This window comes from Engraulis encrasicolus, chromosome 8 (genome assembly GCF_034702125.1).
Source record: "Engraulis encrasicolus isolate BLACKSEA-1 chromosome 8, IST_EnEncr_1.0, whole genome shotgun sequence".
NCBI classification, from domain to species: Eukaryota; Metazoa; Chordata; class Actinopteri; order Clupeiformes; family Engraulidae; genus Engraulis; species Engraulis encrasicolus.
In genome coordinates this window covers 35,307,654-35,326,020 of record NC_085864.1, presented here as the reverse complement: position 1 = coordinate 35,326,020, position 18,367 = coordinate 35,307,654, and the positions used below count along the sequence as shown (strand labels likewise).

Here is an 18,367-nt window from a genome sequence, read left to right as displayed (position 1 = left end):
AGTATCATTACCAGACAAACACACCGGCCGCGACAAGATTAAGCGACAGAGAATCGCAGCGAGAGCAATACCAGCAATAGAAGCTGTCCGTTAAAAGCAGTGCCAGCTATCGCCAAACCGCATCATAGCTCATGCATAATATTAGCTGAAGCCCAACTACAAACTGTCTTTCAAAATCGCCTCTAGTCGCCCAAATCACTTTTGTCTATTCAATCGCAAGCGACTCAATAAAAAGTCAATTACTTCCGTCGCTGGAATCACTCAAGTCGCGTCTGGTCTATTTGTGCCGTTACTCCTGAGAGCCGGGTTCGAGTCTGGCCCCAAGGTCATTTCCCCTATCCTCCCCCACATCTCTCTCTCACACTGTCTTGTCAAAAAGGCATGGAAAGCCAAGACAAAACAAACAAATTATATGCATCATCTGTTTGGTTGGCCAGCACATGACAATGGGACTGTTTTTTTAATATATATATATATATATATATATATATAGGCTTTTTTGATTTTAATTTTGTCAGGACAGTGGAGGAGAGACAGGAAATGAACGAGGAGAGAGAGACAGGGAAGGATTGGCATATAGTCCGGGACGGAATCGCCGGCGCAGCCACAGAGTGCCCCACCACCAGGCCACGCTAGGGCATGGGACTGAAATTTAAAGGGATACACCATCTCCAGGTCAAATTGAGGGTCTCCCCACAGTCTTGAGACTTAAATAAGGCTGTGTTTTTCCGTGCCAGAAAATAGTTCCCAAAATGACATAACCAAGTCAAGCTCTCCGTGTTGATTTGCACCGTCATTTGCACACAACGTGGATGTACTGTACAGTACACAGACAGGGGAAAAGAATCCAGTAAATAAATTCACTTTGGCCAAAATCTTTCGATGGCGACGGCAGACTGCATCTACTGCATGGTCAGTGCTAATAGATTCGGACAATGGCTGGGTCACCAGGAAAAACACTTTCACCAGCTTCTTTAAATCTCTGGACTGTGGTGAGACCCTAAATTTGACCTGAAATGGCGGATCACTTTAAGAGGAAGGAGCATGAGCACACCTGCCGTTTAGGCATTTCAACATTTATAACACGTCAACGTTTTTCATCTGAATTCTTGTGAGTGCCCCAGGGGTATATTTCAGAACTCTACACCTTATGGGTTGCCATGTAAATGATGCCCACCTACTGCACGTGGTTGCCCAATTCTGCCTGGAAGGTGGTGCCGTCAAGGCCAGAGATTTAGGAACGCTGAGGTCTTACCACTTCTCCTGAAGAGAGATTTCTACATATTCTTCTGCCCATGTTTGAATACAAAAAGGAATGAGCACATAGCAGTATTGCAGGTGATGGACCAAACAGATGAAGAAATGACAGTAGATCAGGGACAATAAGGGGGGGGGGTTGACATGATAAGTTGCCTAATCATTTGATGATGTTAAAAATCGCGTACCCCGATTTTAAAAATCTCCCCTACACCACTGGTTTTACCCCTCCATGATTAGGCCACTTATGACCAGAGGTGTCAAAATTTTAAAAAAGAAACACAATTTCCTTTCAACACGCTTAACTTATTTGAATATCCAGTAGACCTGTGTACGTGTCTTGTGATCAGCTACCTACACGCTAGTTGGATCAAATTTCTGGTGGGTTCTTGTTAGTTTTTCTGTGCTTTTCAGTAACAACAAAATCTATCTACCTCATTATGGACATTGGAGTAAATGGTGTAACAGCTATGTAATATCATGTGCTACTGGTGTACTTATAGGCTACACCAAATTGTACTTTTACCTTTACTTTTGACACCTCTGCTTATGATAAGTAAAGGTTGATAAGATTTATTGTTTATCCATGTGCTGTGGCGTCAGTGTTTGATTAATGTTACTGTATCACTATCTTAATATGGTGTGTGGATGGACAGGTAGCACGATCATTTTTCATTTGGTGATTAATAAAGTCTAATGATTTGTAAGCATGATAAACACAGTGGTAGCACTTTGAAAGAAATGCACAGCCCACAGCACTGCTACGCTGGCGACCGGGGTTCGATTCTGGGTAATTGCAAGGGTGTATACATTTTTTCGGGACGGCCTGTTTCTAGGCACTCTAATGGAATAACATATAAACTAGTATGCCCACCCAGAGGTGCATCTTGCCACCAGACAAGGCAGGCAGTCGCTTGGGGCCCCCAAGCCCCAAGAATGTGAATGACAGCACACATTTTACCACAGTAGTGGCGATTTTAGTTCAAATGCTCATTCTTTTGCATTTTCGCTTGGGGCCCCACCTGACCCTAGAATCGCCTCTGTGCCCACCTACACAGTTGCCCACTTGTGCCTGTGAGATAGTACCAGGGCCAGGAAAGTCTGCACACAGTCAACTACAAAACTGATTCGGAACTACAACAATTATTCTTGTTCCCACAAAAATGATTTGGTCACTTGCGCCCAATTTGACACATTTGTGTAAGTATGATATACCTGTAGACCAGGGGTGTCAAACTCAAATTCAGTTTGCCAAAATCAAAATCAGAAAGTCACAGGCCAAACTCCATATGTATCAAATTTAAAAAGTTGATGAAAATATAACTATAACTTACTGTAACTATATTCCTATGACATTAACAAATTTCATGTTCAGGTCATGTTGTATAGGTATTAATGGTGTGTGTGGGCCAACTGTAATACACATTTGAATTGATCAGTTGCGGGCAAAATGAAATGGCCCCGCGGGCCAGATTTGGCCCCCAGCCGTGAGTTTGAAATTTCTGATGTAGACAGTGGCCACCCACTGACTGTTCAAAAGATGGGTGAACGCATTGTGCTTAAATACATACAATGTATTTACAATGTATACTTTGATTGAAGAAAAAAAAAAAAACACAAGAGATGGACTACATGAGACATGCTGGCAAAATACACCACTCAAGAGCATGGAATAAAAATAAACGTACAATAATCTTAGCCAACCAGTAAGACGATTTAAAAGCACATGGTAAACCAAGCTTGTCACACAAACCACAATAATTGCCTGTAGACTAGTCACTCTGCATTTACGCACGGCTGCTGTTTTGAATATCCTGATCTGCTAGAACATTTGGATAGATAATGGACTCTGATTGTAAGGAAAATTATACAAGCACTTGTAATTAATGTAGTCACCCCATATCATTCCTTTTATACAATGTAACTGTTCAGGGTGGTGAACTATGTAGTAACTATAGGGCGCGCACAATAGCCTTCCCCTGTGTGGGACCTCACAAAAACCGCTGCCAACTAATGCCACTGTGACAGCAAAACAAGTGTAACAGTGGCACGTTTGCAGTTAATTAAATTCAACTCAGCTCTTGCACGACTACGCCACCTAGGGTGGGGGAGGACAACCTAGGAGTGAAATTACCCCCCAAATTAGTAAACCAGGACACAGGTTCGGAGCACTCTCAGGCATGAGTCAAGTGTTTATTCTCTTTACATTACAATAGTCATACAGATGTGAATTTGTCATACAGGTGTGCAAATATGCAGTGGTGATGCAAGGGACAAATACTCATACATTACAAAAATACAATATGGATGAATTGTATTACAGACAATATTGCACTGATCCCTATTAGACGCCCACTAGCGGGCCGTTATGTGGAGCAATATGGCCAATGGCCACACACAAACACACACCACACATACACACGCACGGCACCTGTGCGAGAGAGGAAGGGAGGCTACACTCACTCGTACGAACCGCCCCAATACGGGGGAGACAGGGCAATGGTATCACTCTTAAAGGGGGGGGGAAAGCTAGGCTTAGGCTAACCAATAGCAGCACGGTTGAAAAGGGGATAGTTAAAGACTAGGGAAAAGGTCACACAAAATAAACACACACAATAAAGATAGTACTCACACAAAATAAAAAGAAAACACACATCTACTACTACACTCAGCAAAATAGTAATAGTCACCCAAGTGCACACAGCAATGGAAAAGTGAGGGAATCCACCACCCGAAGACCGGCGCGCTATGGCAACTCCATACCTGTCCAGGGAGGAGAGAAGAGAGAGACACTCAATAGCGAGAATGACACATACTAATGTATTACACAATTTGCATACACAGTGATGACTAGATGCAACTTAACTTTTGTATAGCAAGAGAGGGGAGAACTACACCGCCGTAGGTTGACTGAAGGGGGTGTACACTTGCCTCCGGTGCCGTGCCTAGATGACAATCACACACGCATACAGACGCACAGACACACACGCACTCACAACACACACAGGTAACTAGACCTGCGCAGTGCGCAGCGAGGAGGCTGGCGTCCCCAAGAAATGGGCCAGAAAATAAAAATAATTAAACCAAACAAAAGCAGGACGAGCAGGTGGAGCCAGTCGGAACCGGCGCAGAGTGTGACGGCAACAAAACAGCAACCTCCGAGGAGTGTAGCTAGCAATCCCCCTGTAACAGACAGGTACCCATTACTCACTAGCCTAGAGGTAATCGGTGACAGCGACAATCAAGAGGAAGAAATGAATACTTACAGCGTCAGAGAGGCACCGCTAACCTGATCATAGATCCGTGGTTCGGAACAATCGCAATTTGGACCACACACTGAGGAAAGTGAGGGTAGATTTAGTGACTAAGGTCATCGTTACCATCGGAGCAACAACATCAACGTAGCATAGGCCAGCTTACCATCCACTGACTGCAGTCAGGTACCCAGGGGCCAACCACTGTGGCCACTCCAAGCCAGCGTAAGCACCACGAATCAGGCCTGCCACAGGGCACAGATGATGGGGCAACACACCGGTGCAGTATAGGCAGCGCGAAGTGAACGCCAGTTCACAGCAGAGTGCAGTTCCACACAAGAATGGCTAGAAGTGGAATGCAGTCACATAATCAGGCCCGTAATTCAGACAATACGGCGATCGGACACATCATAAAGTATGAATGTTAAATGCCTACCTGAAGGTACCAAATCTACCGGATAATGATCACGGCTAGCAGCAGCTCACACGCCAGCCGGCGTCCTTTGCCGGCAAAACAACAGCGGGGCGGAAAGAGACCCACGTCACGTCCAAAAACTACATTTATCAACATAAAAGTCCTGCCAGTAATGGGCCAGCCAATCACAGACAAAGGACCAAAATCAGTCAGATTGAGGGGTGTAGACCAATCTGTCACATTTACCCCCACCTTTTGTGTCGGCGCCTCGACGACAAACCGATTCAAATCATGGGTTCCCCACTGCGAGGAATCCCAGGGAACTAACCAACCTAGACAGGCATTAGTGTGGCTAAAAGAGAGGGGAAAACGCCAGTGGGCCCAACCTCTGGTACAGAGGGGACCCAGTTACAATGACACATGGTGACCCGGCAGTCCAACTGCCGCTATCCAACCAAAGGAGACCCAGCGGTCCAACTACCACCATCCAAATGACGCAAGGCCAACTGACCCAGCCTCTGGTACAGAGGGGACCCAGTGACAAAGCAAGAGATGGGGACCTGGCAGTCTAACCGCCGCTATCCAAATAGTACAATATCAATGGACCCAGCCTCTGGTACAGAGGGGACCCAGTTGCAATGACGCATGACGACCCGGCAGTCCAACTGCCGCTATCCAACTAAAGGAGACCGGCCGTCTAGCTGCCGCGATCACAAAATGACACGCCAGTGGACCCAGCCTCTGGTACAGAGGGGAACCAGTGAGCGTAAAACGTGGAGACCCGGCAGCCTAGCTGCCGCCATCACAAAATGACACGCCAGTGGACCCAGCCTCTGGTACAGAGGGGACCCAGTTGCGTAAAACGTGGAGACCCGGCAGCCTAACTGCCGCTATCCACAACACATGACCAGTGAATCCAGCCTCTGGTACAGAGGGGACCCAGTAACAGTAAGACAAGGAGACCCGGCAGCCTAGCTGCCGCTATCACAAAATGACACGCCAGTGGACCCAGCCTCTGGTACAGAGGGGAACCAGTGAGCATAAAACGTGGAGATTCGGCAGCCTAACTGCCGCTATCCACAACACATGACCAGTGAATCCAGCCTCTGGTACAGAGGGGACCCAGTAACAGTAAGACAAGGAGACCCGGCAGTCTAGCTGCCGCTATCACAAAATGACACGCCAGTGGACCCAGCCTCTGGTACAGAGGGGAACCAGTGAGCGTAAAACGTGGAGACCCGGCAGCCTAACTGCCGCTCTCCAATCCAATGCTATATACAATGCTCCCCCAACCCCGCCGTGCTAGCCGGCCAAAGGTGCTCGCCGCTATCCCATAACCAGGCAATCAAGTCTCGCAGTTGCTGCATTTCCTCCTCCGTCTCAACGATGCCACCAATACCAAAAACAATCCCCTACCTGAGGGCAGACTCGAATGGCTAATGGGAAGTTGCTGTTTTGCTGCCAACCCTACCCCTGGAACCGCACCGGCCCACGCTCCTGATGAAAGATAAACAAACAGTCAAATTAACAGCACCACCACTTAATGCACACAACACACTTGCAAAACTCTGCCTTAAGAGTGCTCTCCTGCCGAAATCTACGCCAGTTTGTAACAGTGGCACGTTTACAGTTAATTAAATTCAACTCAGCTCTTGCACGACTACGCCACCTAGGGTGGGGGAGGACAACCTAGGAGTGAAATTACCCCCCAAATTAGTAAACCAGGACACAGGTTCGGAGCACTCTCAGGCATGAGTCAAGTGTTTATTCTCTTTACATTACAATAGTCATACAGATGTGAATTTGTCATACAGGTGTGCAAATATGCAGTGGTGATGCAAGGGACAAATACTCATACATTACAAAAATACAATATGGATGAATTGTATTACAGACAATATTGCACTGATCCCTATTAGACGCCCACTAGCGGGCCGTTATGTGGAGCAATATGGCCAATGGCCACACACAAACACACACCACACATACACACGCACGGCACCTGTGCGAGAGAGGAAGGGAGGCTACACTCACTCGTACGAACCGCCCCAATACGGGGGAGACAGGGCAATGGTATCACTCTTAAAGGGGGGGGGAAAGCTAGGCTTAGGCTAACCAATAGCAGCACGGTTGAAAAGGGGATAGTTAAAGACTAGGGAAAAGGTCACACAAAATAAACACACACAATAAAGATAGTACTCACACAAAATAAAAAGAAAACACACATCTACTACTACACTCAGCAAAATAGTAATAGTCACCCAAGTGCACACAGCAATGGAAAAGTGAGGGAATCCACCACCCGAAGACCGGCGCGCTATGGCAACTCCATACCTGTCCAGGGAGGAGAGAAGAGAGAGACACTCAATAGCGAGAATGACACATACTAATGTATTACACAATTTGCATACACAGTGATGACTAGATGCAACTTAACTTTTGTATAGCAAGAGAGGGGAGAACTACACCGCCGTAGGTTGACTGAAGGGGGTGTACACTTGCCTCCGGTGCCGTGCCTAGATGACACTCACACACGCATACAGACGCACAGACACACGCACTCACAACACACACAGGTAACTAGACCTGCGCAGTGCGCAGCGAGGAGGCTGGCGTCCCAAGAAACGGACCAGAAAATAAAAATAATTAAACCAAACAAAAGCAGGACGAGCAGGTGGAGCCAGTCGGAACCGGCGCAGAGTGTGACGGCAACAAAACAGCAACCTCCGAGGAGTGTAGCTAGCAATCCCCCTGTAACAGACAGGTACCCATTACTCACTAGCCTAGAGGTAATCGGTGACAGCGACAATCAAGAGGAAGAAATGAATACTTACAGCGTCAGAGAGGCACCGCTAACCTGATCATAGATCCGTGGTTCGGAACAATCGCAATTTGGACCACACACTGAGGAAAGTGAGGGTAGATTTAGTGACTAAGGTCATCGTTACCATCGGAGCAACAACATCAACGTAGCATAGGCCAGCTTACCATCCACTGACTGCAGTCAGGTACCCAGGGGCCAACCACTGTGGCCACTCCAAGCCAGCGTAAGCACCACGAATCAGGCCTGCCACAGGGCACAGATGATGGGGCAACACACCGGTGCAGTATAGGCAGCGCGAAGTGAACGCCAGTTCACAGCAGAGTGCAGTTCCACACAAGAATGGCTAGAAGTGGAACGCAGTCACATAATCAGGCCCGTAATTCAGACAATACGGCGATCGGACACATCATAAAGTATGAATGTTAAATGCCTACCTGAAGGTACCAAATCTACCGGGTAATGATCACGGCTAGCAGCAGCTCACACGCCAGCCGGCGTCCTTTGCCGGCAAAACAACAGCGGGGCGGAAAGAGACCCACGTCACGTCCAAAAACTACATTTATCAACATAAAAGTCCTGCCAGTAATGGGCCAGCCAATCACAGACAAAGGACCAAAATCAGTCAGATTGAGGGGTGTAGACCAATCTGTCACACAAGGGTCACCAACAACGTCGGACATCTGTGCAAATCACTGGTTTTCAAAAGCCAGGATTTTCGAAACATAGTTTGCCGGGGTTCATTGTAGTTTTTTGACAGTATGTTACTGTATGCTGTTTAGGATGCGGACTCCAGTCAAAGCCTCCGCTCGCAACACATTTGCGCTCCGTCGGCCGACTTCGTCCGAGATGGTGCCGAGCCCGCCCCGTAGGCTAGAACATGTTATGCAATACTACAACTTGGCGAAGAGTGCCGACTCTCCTGCTGTCTGAACTTCCTCTTTCCCCCTTCCTCGGCTAAACAGAAGATAGCCCTTAGGACATCCCGTGTTTATGACAATAAGGTAGATTGATAGATAGCACAGTGACGGCCCGTGTGAAAAGCACGACAGGAACGCGCTTGTCAGCCATCCTCGCCAGAGCGACAGGCAGAGAGACAGACGGACTGAGAGAAAGACAGAAAGCGCGTGCAGAACAATAGCCTACAATACGTTGATTATTTAGTATATGTTACTCCTGATCTTTATAGTACATTATTATATAGGCATAACAAAATAAATAGGACTTAACAAAAACAAGAATGAAGAAAGGGAAATAGCACAACACCCAACTTACCTTTCAAAGGGGAAACAACTGTCTGCAGAGTCGTGATACAATGTCCTCCAGCCTTTTGTAACTCCCCACTAGCTCCCTCTTCCACTGTTTTTCTTATGTCGTATCATCTCGACAATATTAGGCACGGCCAAGGTAGACCTAGCCTCTTCATCAGATAGATACCTGTGGTGACAGTCCACCAAAGAAACAAGTTAACGGTTTGCTCGCATGTGTTGAACTATCGGGTGGGCACTCCACCTGAATCAAGCCCCGCCTCCTTCACGTCCCTCCACCTGATTGACATCCCCATTTCCCGTTAACGACTACGGGATTCATTCCTACACCAGCCCAAAAGCAAGTGACGCAGGCCGAGCGGCGGTTGGGCCAATCGCGTGCGAAGGCACGTGTAGGGGCTGGACAAGACATCCGCGGCTCACAGCTCCAGACAGCTGGGACAGCGATTCATGAGCAATAGGTGGGGCGACAACAGACTGGGCGAGACGAGACCCACTAGATTTGTTTAATCAGATTTGATCGCACATGTCGACCGTTCTGTGCACGCCTGCCCTGTTCATTCACGCCGCCCTCGCCCTGACGAGTTAATGCACAGCTAGTCAATGGGAAGCCTAGAGGAGGACGCATCCAATTATGGCACTATAGGCTTTTCCAGATGAGCTCAAAGTAGACTACATAAATAACCTACGGGAAGCATGTATAGCTGCAGAACTTAACGTTGGAAAGGCCTAATAAAAAAAAGCCGATGTCAATTAGGCTACTTTAAATATTTTCATATAGAATCCCATGTGTGATGCAAGATGTCTGTTCAGGGCCTGCCTCTACAGCGAGCGTGTACATAGGAGCCGCCACTGGTCAATAAAACGGCACGCCATGCACTGGTGCTGGGAGAAAACAGTCAGGTGTCCAACTCTGTACACAGTGTATGGACTGCGCCGCCACACGCGCATAGAAAATGTGCGGTCATTCGGCCGTCAGCTGGTCTACAACTCCGCCACGTGGTTCTCGCAGGGGAAAATGACGCATCAAGCGCAGAGTCACCAATCCGCTGGCCGGGTGTGCATCGACATGTGAGAGCGCCCCGTCAGGGGCGTGGCTAGAATAACAGCCGCACATGTACGAGCCGTGTCTACGAGTGGAGCTACATACACTTCTGAAATCTCCTGTCGGCCAACGTTTAAACGGCAGGGACTTCAGGGAGGAGCGGGATGAAAAAAAAAAACATAAACACCCACACACACCAGGCGATACATTTTCGGCGTCAGCATCACCCCGCCCACACTGAGTAATAAAAACTCATGCACACGCGGCACACTTGTATCGTCATGTGAGGCAAGGTACACACAGGTCACATGGATATACAGCATAGTCAGGCAGATTTATTTTGTAGCAACATTTATTTTCTCACATTTAAAATGAACATCTGTGTACAAATTGGCAATAAACAAAGTGCTCACAATGGGAGTCATTTTACATACAATTTAAACCAGAGCAGAATCACAAAAGGACAAAGCTAAACACTTAAAAACTAGACATAAAACAGCTAGACTAAAACAGTACAGTGACAAATATTTATTTATTTTTAAATATTTCATAGCAATCCCCATAACACGTGCAAAAAACACAAGACAGCAGTGCCGCCCCCTTCGTTTTTTTTTTTTCTTCCTCCACCCCACCTGCATCATTTTGCATGAAACGATGCAGTAGTGCCCCTGTACTAATGTGTCCAACCATCACCAGGCATTATACCCGCTGAGCTGGGCAGCCCAGGAGAGCAACGGAAATCGGGGTATGCGTCCCAGGACGGGAACGGAGACCGGGGGTGTCTGGCTGGTCCTCTAGCTCTGCATACCGGGCAGCTTGAGCAGGCCCACAGCACATATGAGGGCCGGGTGTTTACTGACACACATGGTCTCCTCGGAGGCGTACTTCAGGAAGGTGGCGTGGGTGTTGCCCATGGGTGCCCGTGCGGCGGCCAGAGCCAGCGTCTTCATGATGGCCAGGAGTGAAGCCTCACTGAAATATGGAGAGAAAAAAAAAAACACAAAGAGGTCTTCACTATGCTGCTTGAAATAGACCACACACACACAGAGTTCCTTCGGGAAAACATTTCCAAATACAATATAAAATCATGTTCCAGCACTTGTTCTCAAATGTAAAACCTTGTTCATTTTCCTGTCAAACTCCTGTCACTGTTTTTTTTTGTTTCCTGGGCCTGTGACGCTTTCACAAGTGACTCAACACTGATGAAGGCCACACCTTGGCTGAAACATGTTGGCATTTTTAACATTTCTATCATGATCGCCGTTTTATTAAAGCCACTTTAACCTTTGAAGAGTGCCTTAGATACTTCACCTTCAGACCTTTCATTATTTTAAACCAAAGAGCACATTCAGACTACATTTTCCAAGACTAATGCTGTAGCCCTCCCAACCTACCCTTTGTTCTCTGTAAAACCTGGTTCGCTTTCGTCAGAATTTCAAAATGAAATTGAAAACATTTACAGTCATCAGTCACTAGTAACATGCCATACAAAAAAAAAAACCTTGCGGTGATGGCTGCATTACTTTGCAAAGTAAAAGTGCACATCTACTCTTATCTGTGCTCTGACACCAAAAACAACCTCATGAAGTCACATTGAGGGAGAGGGTGAAGGGTTGTTGGAGTAAACGCTGGTCTGCCTAACTGAAATTATCCAAAATATTATTTCGTTCTTTTCAAAGACAGAGATAAAGGTCACACTGGCAACTCCAACAAAGAAAAAACAAAAAACGCTACACGTTTTGGCCAGTCCTGGAGGTTAAACCTGTACAACAGCGCCTTGAATGCCAAATCACTCTGCACAAACCATCATGCTTATCTAAAGATGTAACAACTCAAGGCCAAACAGACTAGCAACTGATTTACACTATCTGCTTGTCCTAGAGGCCCATGACCACATTTGTAACCACAATTCACAAAGATGAGAAGACAAGTACTAGCAAAGCTGTACAAGCTGGGGACAAGTTTAAAAAAATATATATTTATGGCCTTTTTATGCATTGGATAGGGCGATGAAGTAACCAGGAACTACTGGGAGAGAGACTGGGAAAGGCTGGGGAAATTACTCAGGCCGGATTCAAACCTGGATCCCAAACAGCAGCAAGTCCATTGATGGATGGGTGGCATTAGTATGTTGCACCACATCACTGCCAGCTGGGTGCAATTTGTGTGAATTATCTGAAACGCACCCTCTGAACGAGCAGATTGGGTGTAAAAAAAAAGCAGCTCCAGAATCTGGATCCTAATCACCATATTCACTCTTCTCTATTCTTGACTGTTGTACAACACAAGTCCATGTCGTTAGTCCATTAAGCTCATTGCATTATTCTGCAAGTCTAATTATGTACTTTGCACTAGACAACATTTTTCAGAGACCATTTCCTTGTGCATGCAAATGTATTGAGTGTGTGAGGGAGAGACAGAGGCTACTTCCCAATGTCAAGTGTTCTTGCTAGGACGTGAAACGCCTGGTGATTGAATACTCTTTGGTGAACTCCGAGGAGTATCCAATCACTGGGCGTTTCACGTCCTAGTAAGGCTAGAACACTGGGCATTGAGGAAGAGCCAGAGTGCTCCCTTGCCAGCTCTGCTCACCTGCCCAGGAAGATGCTGTTGCCGATGTAGGTGAGCGGGGGCTCCTGCAGTACACAGCGTGCCAGCTGGATGGCGGCACCTGCCAGGTGAACAGGCTGGTACACCACACACTCCCCCTCGATCAGGGTCAACTCCAGCAGGTACCGCGCCATCCACACCATCTACGAGGATGGAACAAAAAAAAAACTAATGAGTTGACTGAAATGTGTGCAAAAGAATTCCATCCGTGAAGAAATGGAGACCAATCTGTAATGGATTTACATCAAGTTTTTTTTCTTCAATAAACCAAGTCAACTCTTGAAATCCATTCAGCTGAACAAGCAGCAGCATGAAACTGTATCATATGAGCAATCATAGGAAATGAGTCAGTACCCAAAAAAGTGGATACGTTTCGACAACAAGTAGCTTATGCATTGTATTGCAAGTGCCTTGTTCCACATCATGCATGGTAACGCCTTGATAGCATAAGCTCAAAGACGGCAATAGCTGCTATGGGATGCCCTCAGAGCAAGTATGGGGTTAATCATATGAATTAAAAATTGTCATCTTTCATAGCAAAGGCTGTTGCTCAAGTTGGCAAAGGAGCATTAGCATATCTGTAACTTCTACTGATAGGCACTCCGTACTAATGTGTAGCCAATTTCTTTACTAATGGCACATGTTTTGAGGTATATTCAAGAAATGGAGGGGATTAAAGCAAACACATGGCCTATGGAAGGCTAAGGGCTGTCATGGTAAGTGGACAGAGTCAAGCCCAAAACTAAGGATGATGACGAGCAGTGTTGCCAGATTGGGCCGTTTCCCGCCCAATTGGGCTGCTTAGGATGGCTCTGTGCGGGTAAAAATGGCATTTTACAAAAAAACCTGCCCAATTTTTGCCATAGAAATCAATAGAATTGGGCGGGATTTTGTGCTTCTAGGTGGGTTTTGAGCATTTTTTTGGCCTGGAAATCCTCAGCCTCATCTGGCAACCTTGATGACAAGGGACAGTTGGAAGTAGGGTGACAGTTTCCCCATTGAGGGAAATAGTCTCCATTCAACCTCCCAAATTCAAGTGACAGACCTTTTAATTGTGCTTCGGCAAGATATTGAATACAATTTCGACCATCAAGCATGTAAAGCCTCAGGTCACAGGCCACAGGAAAAGATGGAAGGAACCAGTTTGAATCGCACTCATAATAGGCTAATACCATGTTATAGAGGGTGGATTCCAATATGCAGACTGCCGTCCTCGGTCTGTGCTTGTGGCCTTGCGTTTCGCTGACGCCCCACCTCCGTGGAGAAAACAATTAAGGTTCCCCCGCCATCAGCCTAGCTACAACAATTTTTGGGGGACTATTCTTGACCAACTATCCCGCTTGCAAATGAGAGCTACATTAGAATTGAGCTTTTGGGACCATAGAGGTAGAAAATAACACTAGAGAGGACCCCGCCCCCCTTTTACGGCAATCTGTAGCGGCCATTATCTGTAGGTAGATCAGAGAACTGGAAATTAACGGAGAACGAGGCTCACCTCTGTCAAAAATGGCTTAATCATGTGAAAATGTCCATCAACACACTATACAAGGACAATAGTTGAAGTATGTTGCAAACTATGTTCATAAAAGATATTATTTGATTTTTAAATGCATTTTTTCGACTCATATGATTTTAGTAGACATTTAACCTGCCATTTCAAATCTGGTGTTTGATTAATGTGTTACTTCATTTTCACACAGTTTTAGTCAATTTTTTGACAGGGGTGGGCGTGTTCTCCATTGACTTGCATTGCCTGAAGGTACCTACACTACCTACGGAAGTTGGGAAGCTCCATCTGCCATTTCCCAGTGCTGTCGCAAATTGCTGTGTCCTCTCTAGTGTTATTTTCTACCTCTATGTTTGGGACATATTGAAATACAACTCCTGTCGTCAATGACATCATGAGGCCACAAGGAGGCAAGTAAGCAAGCCAGGATGGGAGTCCACAGATCAGAATCCACACATACACCATTTCCCAATGTCAAGTGTTCTAGCCTTGGTAGCGTGTGTGAAACACCTAGTGATTGGATACTCCGTGGAGTTCACTAAAGAGTATCCAATCACAGGGCATTTCACGCACTACTAAGGCTAGAACACTTGACATTGGGATACAGTGATCATGAACATGAGAAGAACTTCCAACTTCCTGTGGGCTGAACCTCAGTATCTGACCTTGACGCTGCATCGTGCGATGGTGGTGAGGAGGAGCAGGAAGTGATGTGGCGACGTGTAGGACAGCTCGAACTTGAGGATGCAGAGGACCTTGCGCTCCATCTTCAGCAGCTGGCCCTTGGTGTAGGCGTTCTCCATCAGGTGACACAGCTCAGACACCTGTGGGCGAGTAGACGAGTTGTGTTCATAATCGAGTAGACAAAAGCAGCGTTCATGACTGAACACATTAGTCACCAAAACGTGCAGCACTACATATGCAACTGAGGAGCTCCTGCACAGTCCGCCAATTAGGGTGAATCCTCCACCTCCTAGTCAATGCATCATTTCAGGCATGGGAGGCACCGCACTATACCGCTGAGCTACTAACTAAAGTGCAACTAGAGGCATACCTCTGGAATTAAACACTCTTCCTTCTTGCTTGCGAGGAACAGACACACCACCCCCAGTAGTTGCAAGCTGCAAACCGGCACTTTTAGCAGACGCACAGCTCGGTTCAACAAGAACACCGTCAGGTGCAGGGTCTCCTCAGCGAAATCAAGAACTGCCTGAAGAGTAAACAAAAGAGACATTCATTTACGCAAGGAGATGGATGGATACCACACATCTTAAATGTCTGTATTATTGGGCTTTGATTTGATTACCAGAGGACAGGATAGAGTGGGGAAATAGCCCAGCTGACATTCGAACCTGGGACTCCCATAGGCAATGTTGGCCGAACGTGCAGGTACATAAGCACTGTTAAAGCATTCCCTACACACAGTCTTAACCTTACACAATACATCACAAAGCAAGAACCGACAGGACTTTGGATGATTAAAGAAACCGGTCACATTTAAGCACCCATTTTTTTTTTACTGACTATGGAGCCAGAATGTGTGCATTTGAATTTGGTGAAAAAAAACCAGGGGAGGATATACACTGAAAGGTTGTGAGTAATAAAGTGCCCATTGTTGGATCAAAATATACTAGACATGCAGATTCCAAATCCAGGAGGGCTTGGATACCCTGCCAGACCCCTTGACATCACACCTTGCATAGTGTGAAGATGTCTGAATATCAGCATGATACTCACATGAACCTGGATGAGCCAGTCGATCAGGATGGCCAGCATCTTCCCAGAATAAGGCTTGGGCAGCTCTGCACTAGGAAATGTGTGCTGCCGCTGAGTCCACTGAATTAGGGAAGAGGATAAGGAAGCAGAGTCCATTCATTTACATTGCCATTGAGGGGAGAAATGGTTTGGAAAATTAGGATGTTTGAGACAACAAAACAATCCATCTTAGCAATTAACAATCCAAAACAGAAATGGGAAATATCTGATCAACTTCAAATATTGTAGGAAATTCAGCAAGTGTCAGCCCATGACTCACCAGCATGTCTTTGAAAATATCCCAGGCGTAAGTGCGATCATGGATGACGCCCAGGCTGACCATTGCAACCTCCAGTTCATGCTTGAGGAGACCAGGCATCAGCATGTGGGAAGACACTGTCACAAGACTAATGAGCACACCTTCAAAACTAATGCATGACCTTACTATACACTCTACTGGTGTGTTTGTCCAAAGCAACAGTTATTTAGGCACCGGTAGGTAGTTACAGGATATAGCATGTTATGGTTTCTGGCACAATGTGGCGATAGGTGCCTGGCTCAAGGAGGTGCAGCAGCCATGGGTTGTAGGGTAGATGTGGGATTGGAAACGGAAACCTGACTTACAAGACGATTCACCTCACCATTAGACTATACAGCTAGCTGCCCCAGTACTCAGAAGTAGAAGACTACAACTGAGAACTAAAGTGAATCGCTCATCCAGGAATATTTTCCAAAAGAGTTTAGTTGTATGCAACTGGAATTCTTCGAGGGCAAGATACATTAAATTCAACCGACCAGCTCCATCATGAGTTGAAAAACTTCTTTTAAACTCCAACAATATAACAGCTAAGCGCTCTCCACTGGTGCGTAATTTCGTGCGTAATATCGATAAAGCAACATACCTGAACTCGTGATGGCACTTGGCACAGTAAAACCTGCAAGGTGTTGATGTACTGGGCCGTTTGACAGCCAATCGACCTGAAATAAGATTTTCATAAAAATACATGCATTAATAATACTTTAAAGACACAAAAGAAACTAAAAATGATTGAAGAAAGACTACCCATGTGCAATGTTTCTCCGCAGTCAGAAAGGTTTCCACAGGCCCAAAACAGTTGCCCCAGCGCTCCTTCGGCGGGCAAGCACTGGCCCAAGTCCTCAGAGGAAGAAGGGTCATATCCTCAGCCTGCGGTGAAGCGCGAAGAGTTTGTGTCATTTTCAAGGGATACAAATAAGTCAAGCAACCTTCATATTAAAAGACGACTCCAAATTATGATCAATATCAAACTCGAATCTGGAGTTTTGTTCGGCCTCACATGTCTGGTGACATTTGCGTCGGCCAACAACAACAAAAAACGGCCCACAAATATTTGGCCGTGGCGAAATCCTTAAAAAAACGAGATCACATTGGTACCATACCGTAGGGTCTCGGTCCAACAGGGTCCGGGAATCGCAAAATCCAGTGTGAGCCATGTCTACAACCGGAGAAGCAAACCCACGAGAAATCACCCTGCAGCTACCTTGACTTCCACAATTGGGCTGTCACGATGGACTTTAAAAAAATAACCAATTGGTACCTCAATCTCACTAATTGATGGGACGATCAAGTTAATTGACAACTCCTGCAGTTAAATGCGGTCACTGACCAATAGTGTGTTTGCTGTTAATGGATGCTCTCATTTGAATATCGGGGTGGAGAACACTCTCCGAAAATAAACGATCCTGCCATGTGTCCATGATGTTGCCAATTTGCTCTCCACATAGGCCTAGGTAATTCCAGTAAATATCAATCGTGTTTGTTCGATGAATTAAACCAATTTGCAGGAACTTGTTTAGACGGAAAATGTTCTGAAACAACACGGCAGGTGTTATTTCTCTTGGCCATCAATCTGAAATTTGGATAGGAACGCACAAAACTGACATCACACAATGAAGGAACAGAGACAAGTTATGGAGTAAAGAGTTTTACTAACATAATAAATGCCACAGGCTACTATATAATGTAGCAAAATGACACCTGTTGCGACAGGTCGCACTCGCAACAGATGTCTACAAACGAATATTGTTTTACAGACGCAATCTCTCCATTTCTCCAATTTGAATAGACAAGCGCTGAGAGATGTGACATTCGTGATTGTTCATCACATTCAAATGAAGAGCATAACACAAGCTGCCAAATCCATTTTTTCTTTAAAGCTGCCGTGGTCGTCCTTCCATCAAAATGTGATAAAACGTATAACATAGGTATATAATATAGGCTATAGGTTCAGCTGCCTTTTTTGTCAAGGGAAAAAAAGGTACGGGTTGTCTGAAGTTGTTGAACGCTATTTGGAAAAGAAAAGATGGTCACCACTACAAGCAACACTGAAACTACGGTAATGCGCATTTTGGATGAGTGCTTGGCTGAATCTCAAATGGTGCACTTGTGCACTTTA

The 18,367-nt window shown here is 46.0% G+C and overlaps 2 protein-coding genes and 2 long non-coding RNA genes across 5 annotated transcripts in view; all 4 read right to left on the bottom strand.

The window, feature by feature from the left end:
* The window catches only part of si:ch211-132b12.7 (uncharacterized protein LOC564531 homolog), a 17,123-nt gene extending 7,829 nt beyond the window's left edge, over positions 1–9,294 (bottom strand). Inside the window, exon 1 of the mRNA XM_063205534.1 lies at positions 9,023–9,294. The gene's annotated coding sequence lies outside the window, so the exon portion shown is untranslated. The remainder of the gene's footprint in view (positions 1–9,022) is intronic.
* Positions 3,420–5,595, bottom strand: LOC134454492 (uncharacterized). Its single transcript, XR_010035835.1, has 2 exons — positions 4,948–5,595; positions 3,420–4,856 (listed from the first exon to the last, which is right to left on the bottom strand). It is a non-coding gene; the product is annotated as an uncharacterized LOC134454492 (long non-coding RNA).
* Positions 7,486–8,385, bottom strand: LOC134454493 (uncharacterized). The gene is made up of 3 exons (XR_010035836.1): positions 8,185–8,385; positions 7,761–8,093; positions 7,486–7,677 (listed from the first exon to the last, which is right to left on the bottom strand). It is a non-coding gene; the product is annotated as an uncharacterized LOC134454493 (long non-coding RNA).
* Positions 9,295–10,375: 1,081 nt separating the features above from the next.
* Positions 10,376–17,467, bottom strand: ccnp (cyclin P). 2 transcript variants are annotated; one of them, XM_063204451.1, is made up of 9 exons: positions 17,352–17,467; positions 16,996–17,118; positions 16,835–16,910; positions 16,213–16,328; positions 15,915–16,013; positions 15,232–15,387; positions 14,843–15,001; positions 12,653–12,813; positions 10,376–11,032 (listed from the first exon to the last, which is right to left on the bottom strand). In XM_063204451.1, exons 1-9 carry the CDS (start codon positions 17,403–17,405, stop codon positions 10,855–10,857), a joined length of 1,122 nt encoding a protein of 373 aa, XP_063060521.1. In that variant the 5' UTR covers positions 17,406–17,467; the 3' UTR covers positions 10,376–10,854. The 2 variants fall into 2 exon arrangements, with proteins under 2 accessions (XP_063060521.1, XP_063060522.1); XM_063204452.1 differs by lacking the exon at positions 17,352–17,467 and having other exon boundaries at positions 16,213–16,339; positions 16,996–17,074.
* Between the last annotated feature and the right edge of the window lie 900 nt (positions 17,468–18,367).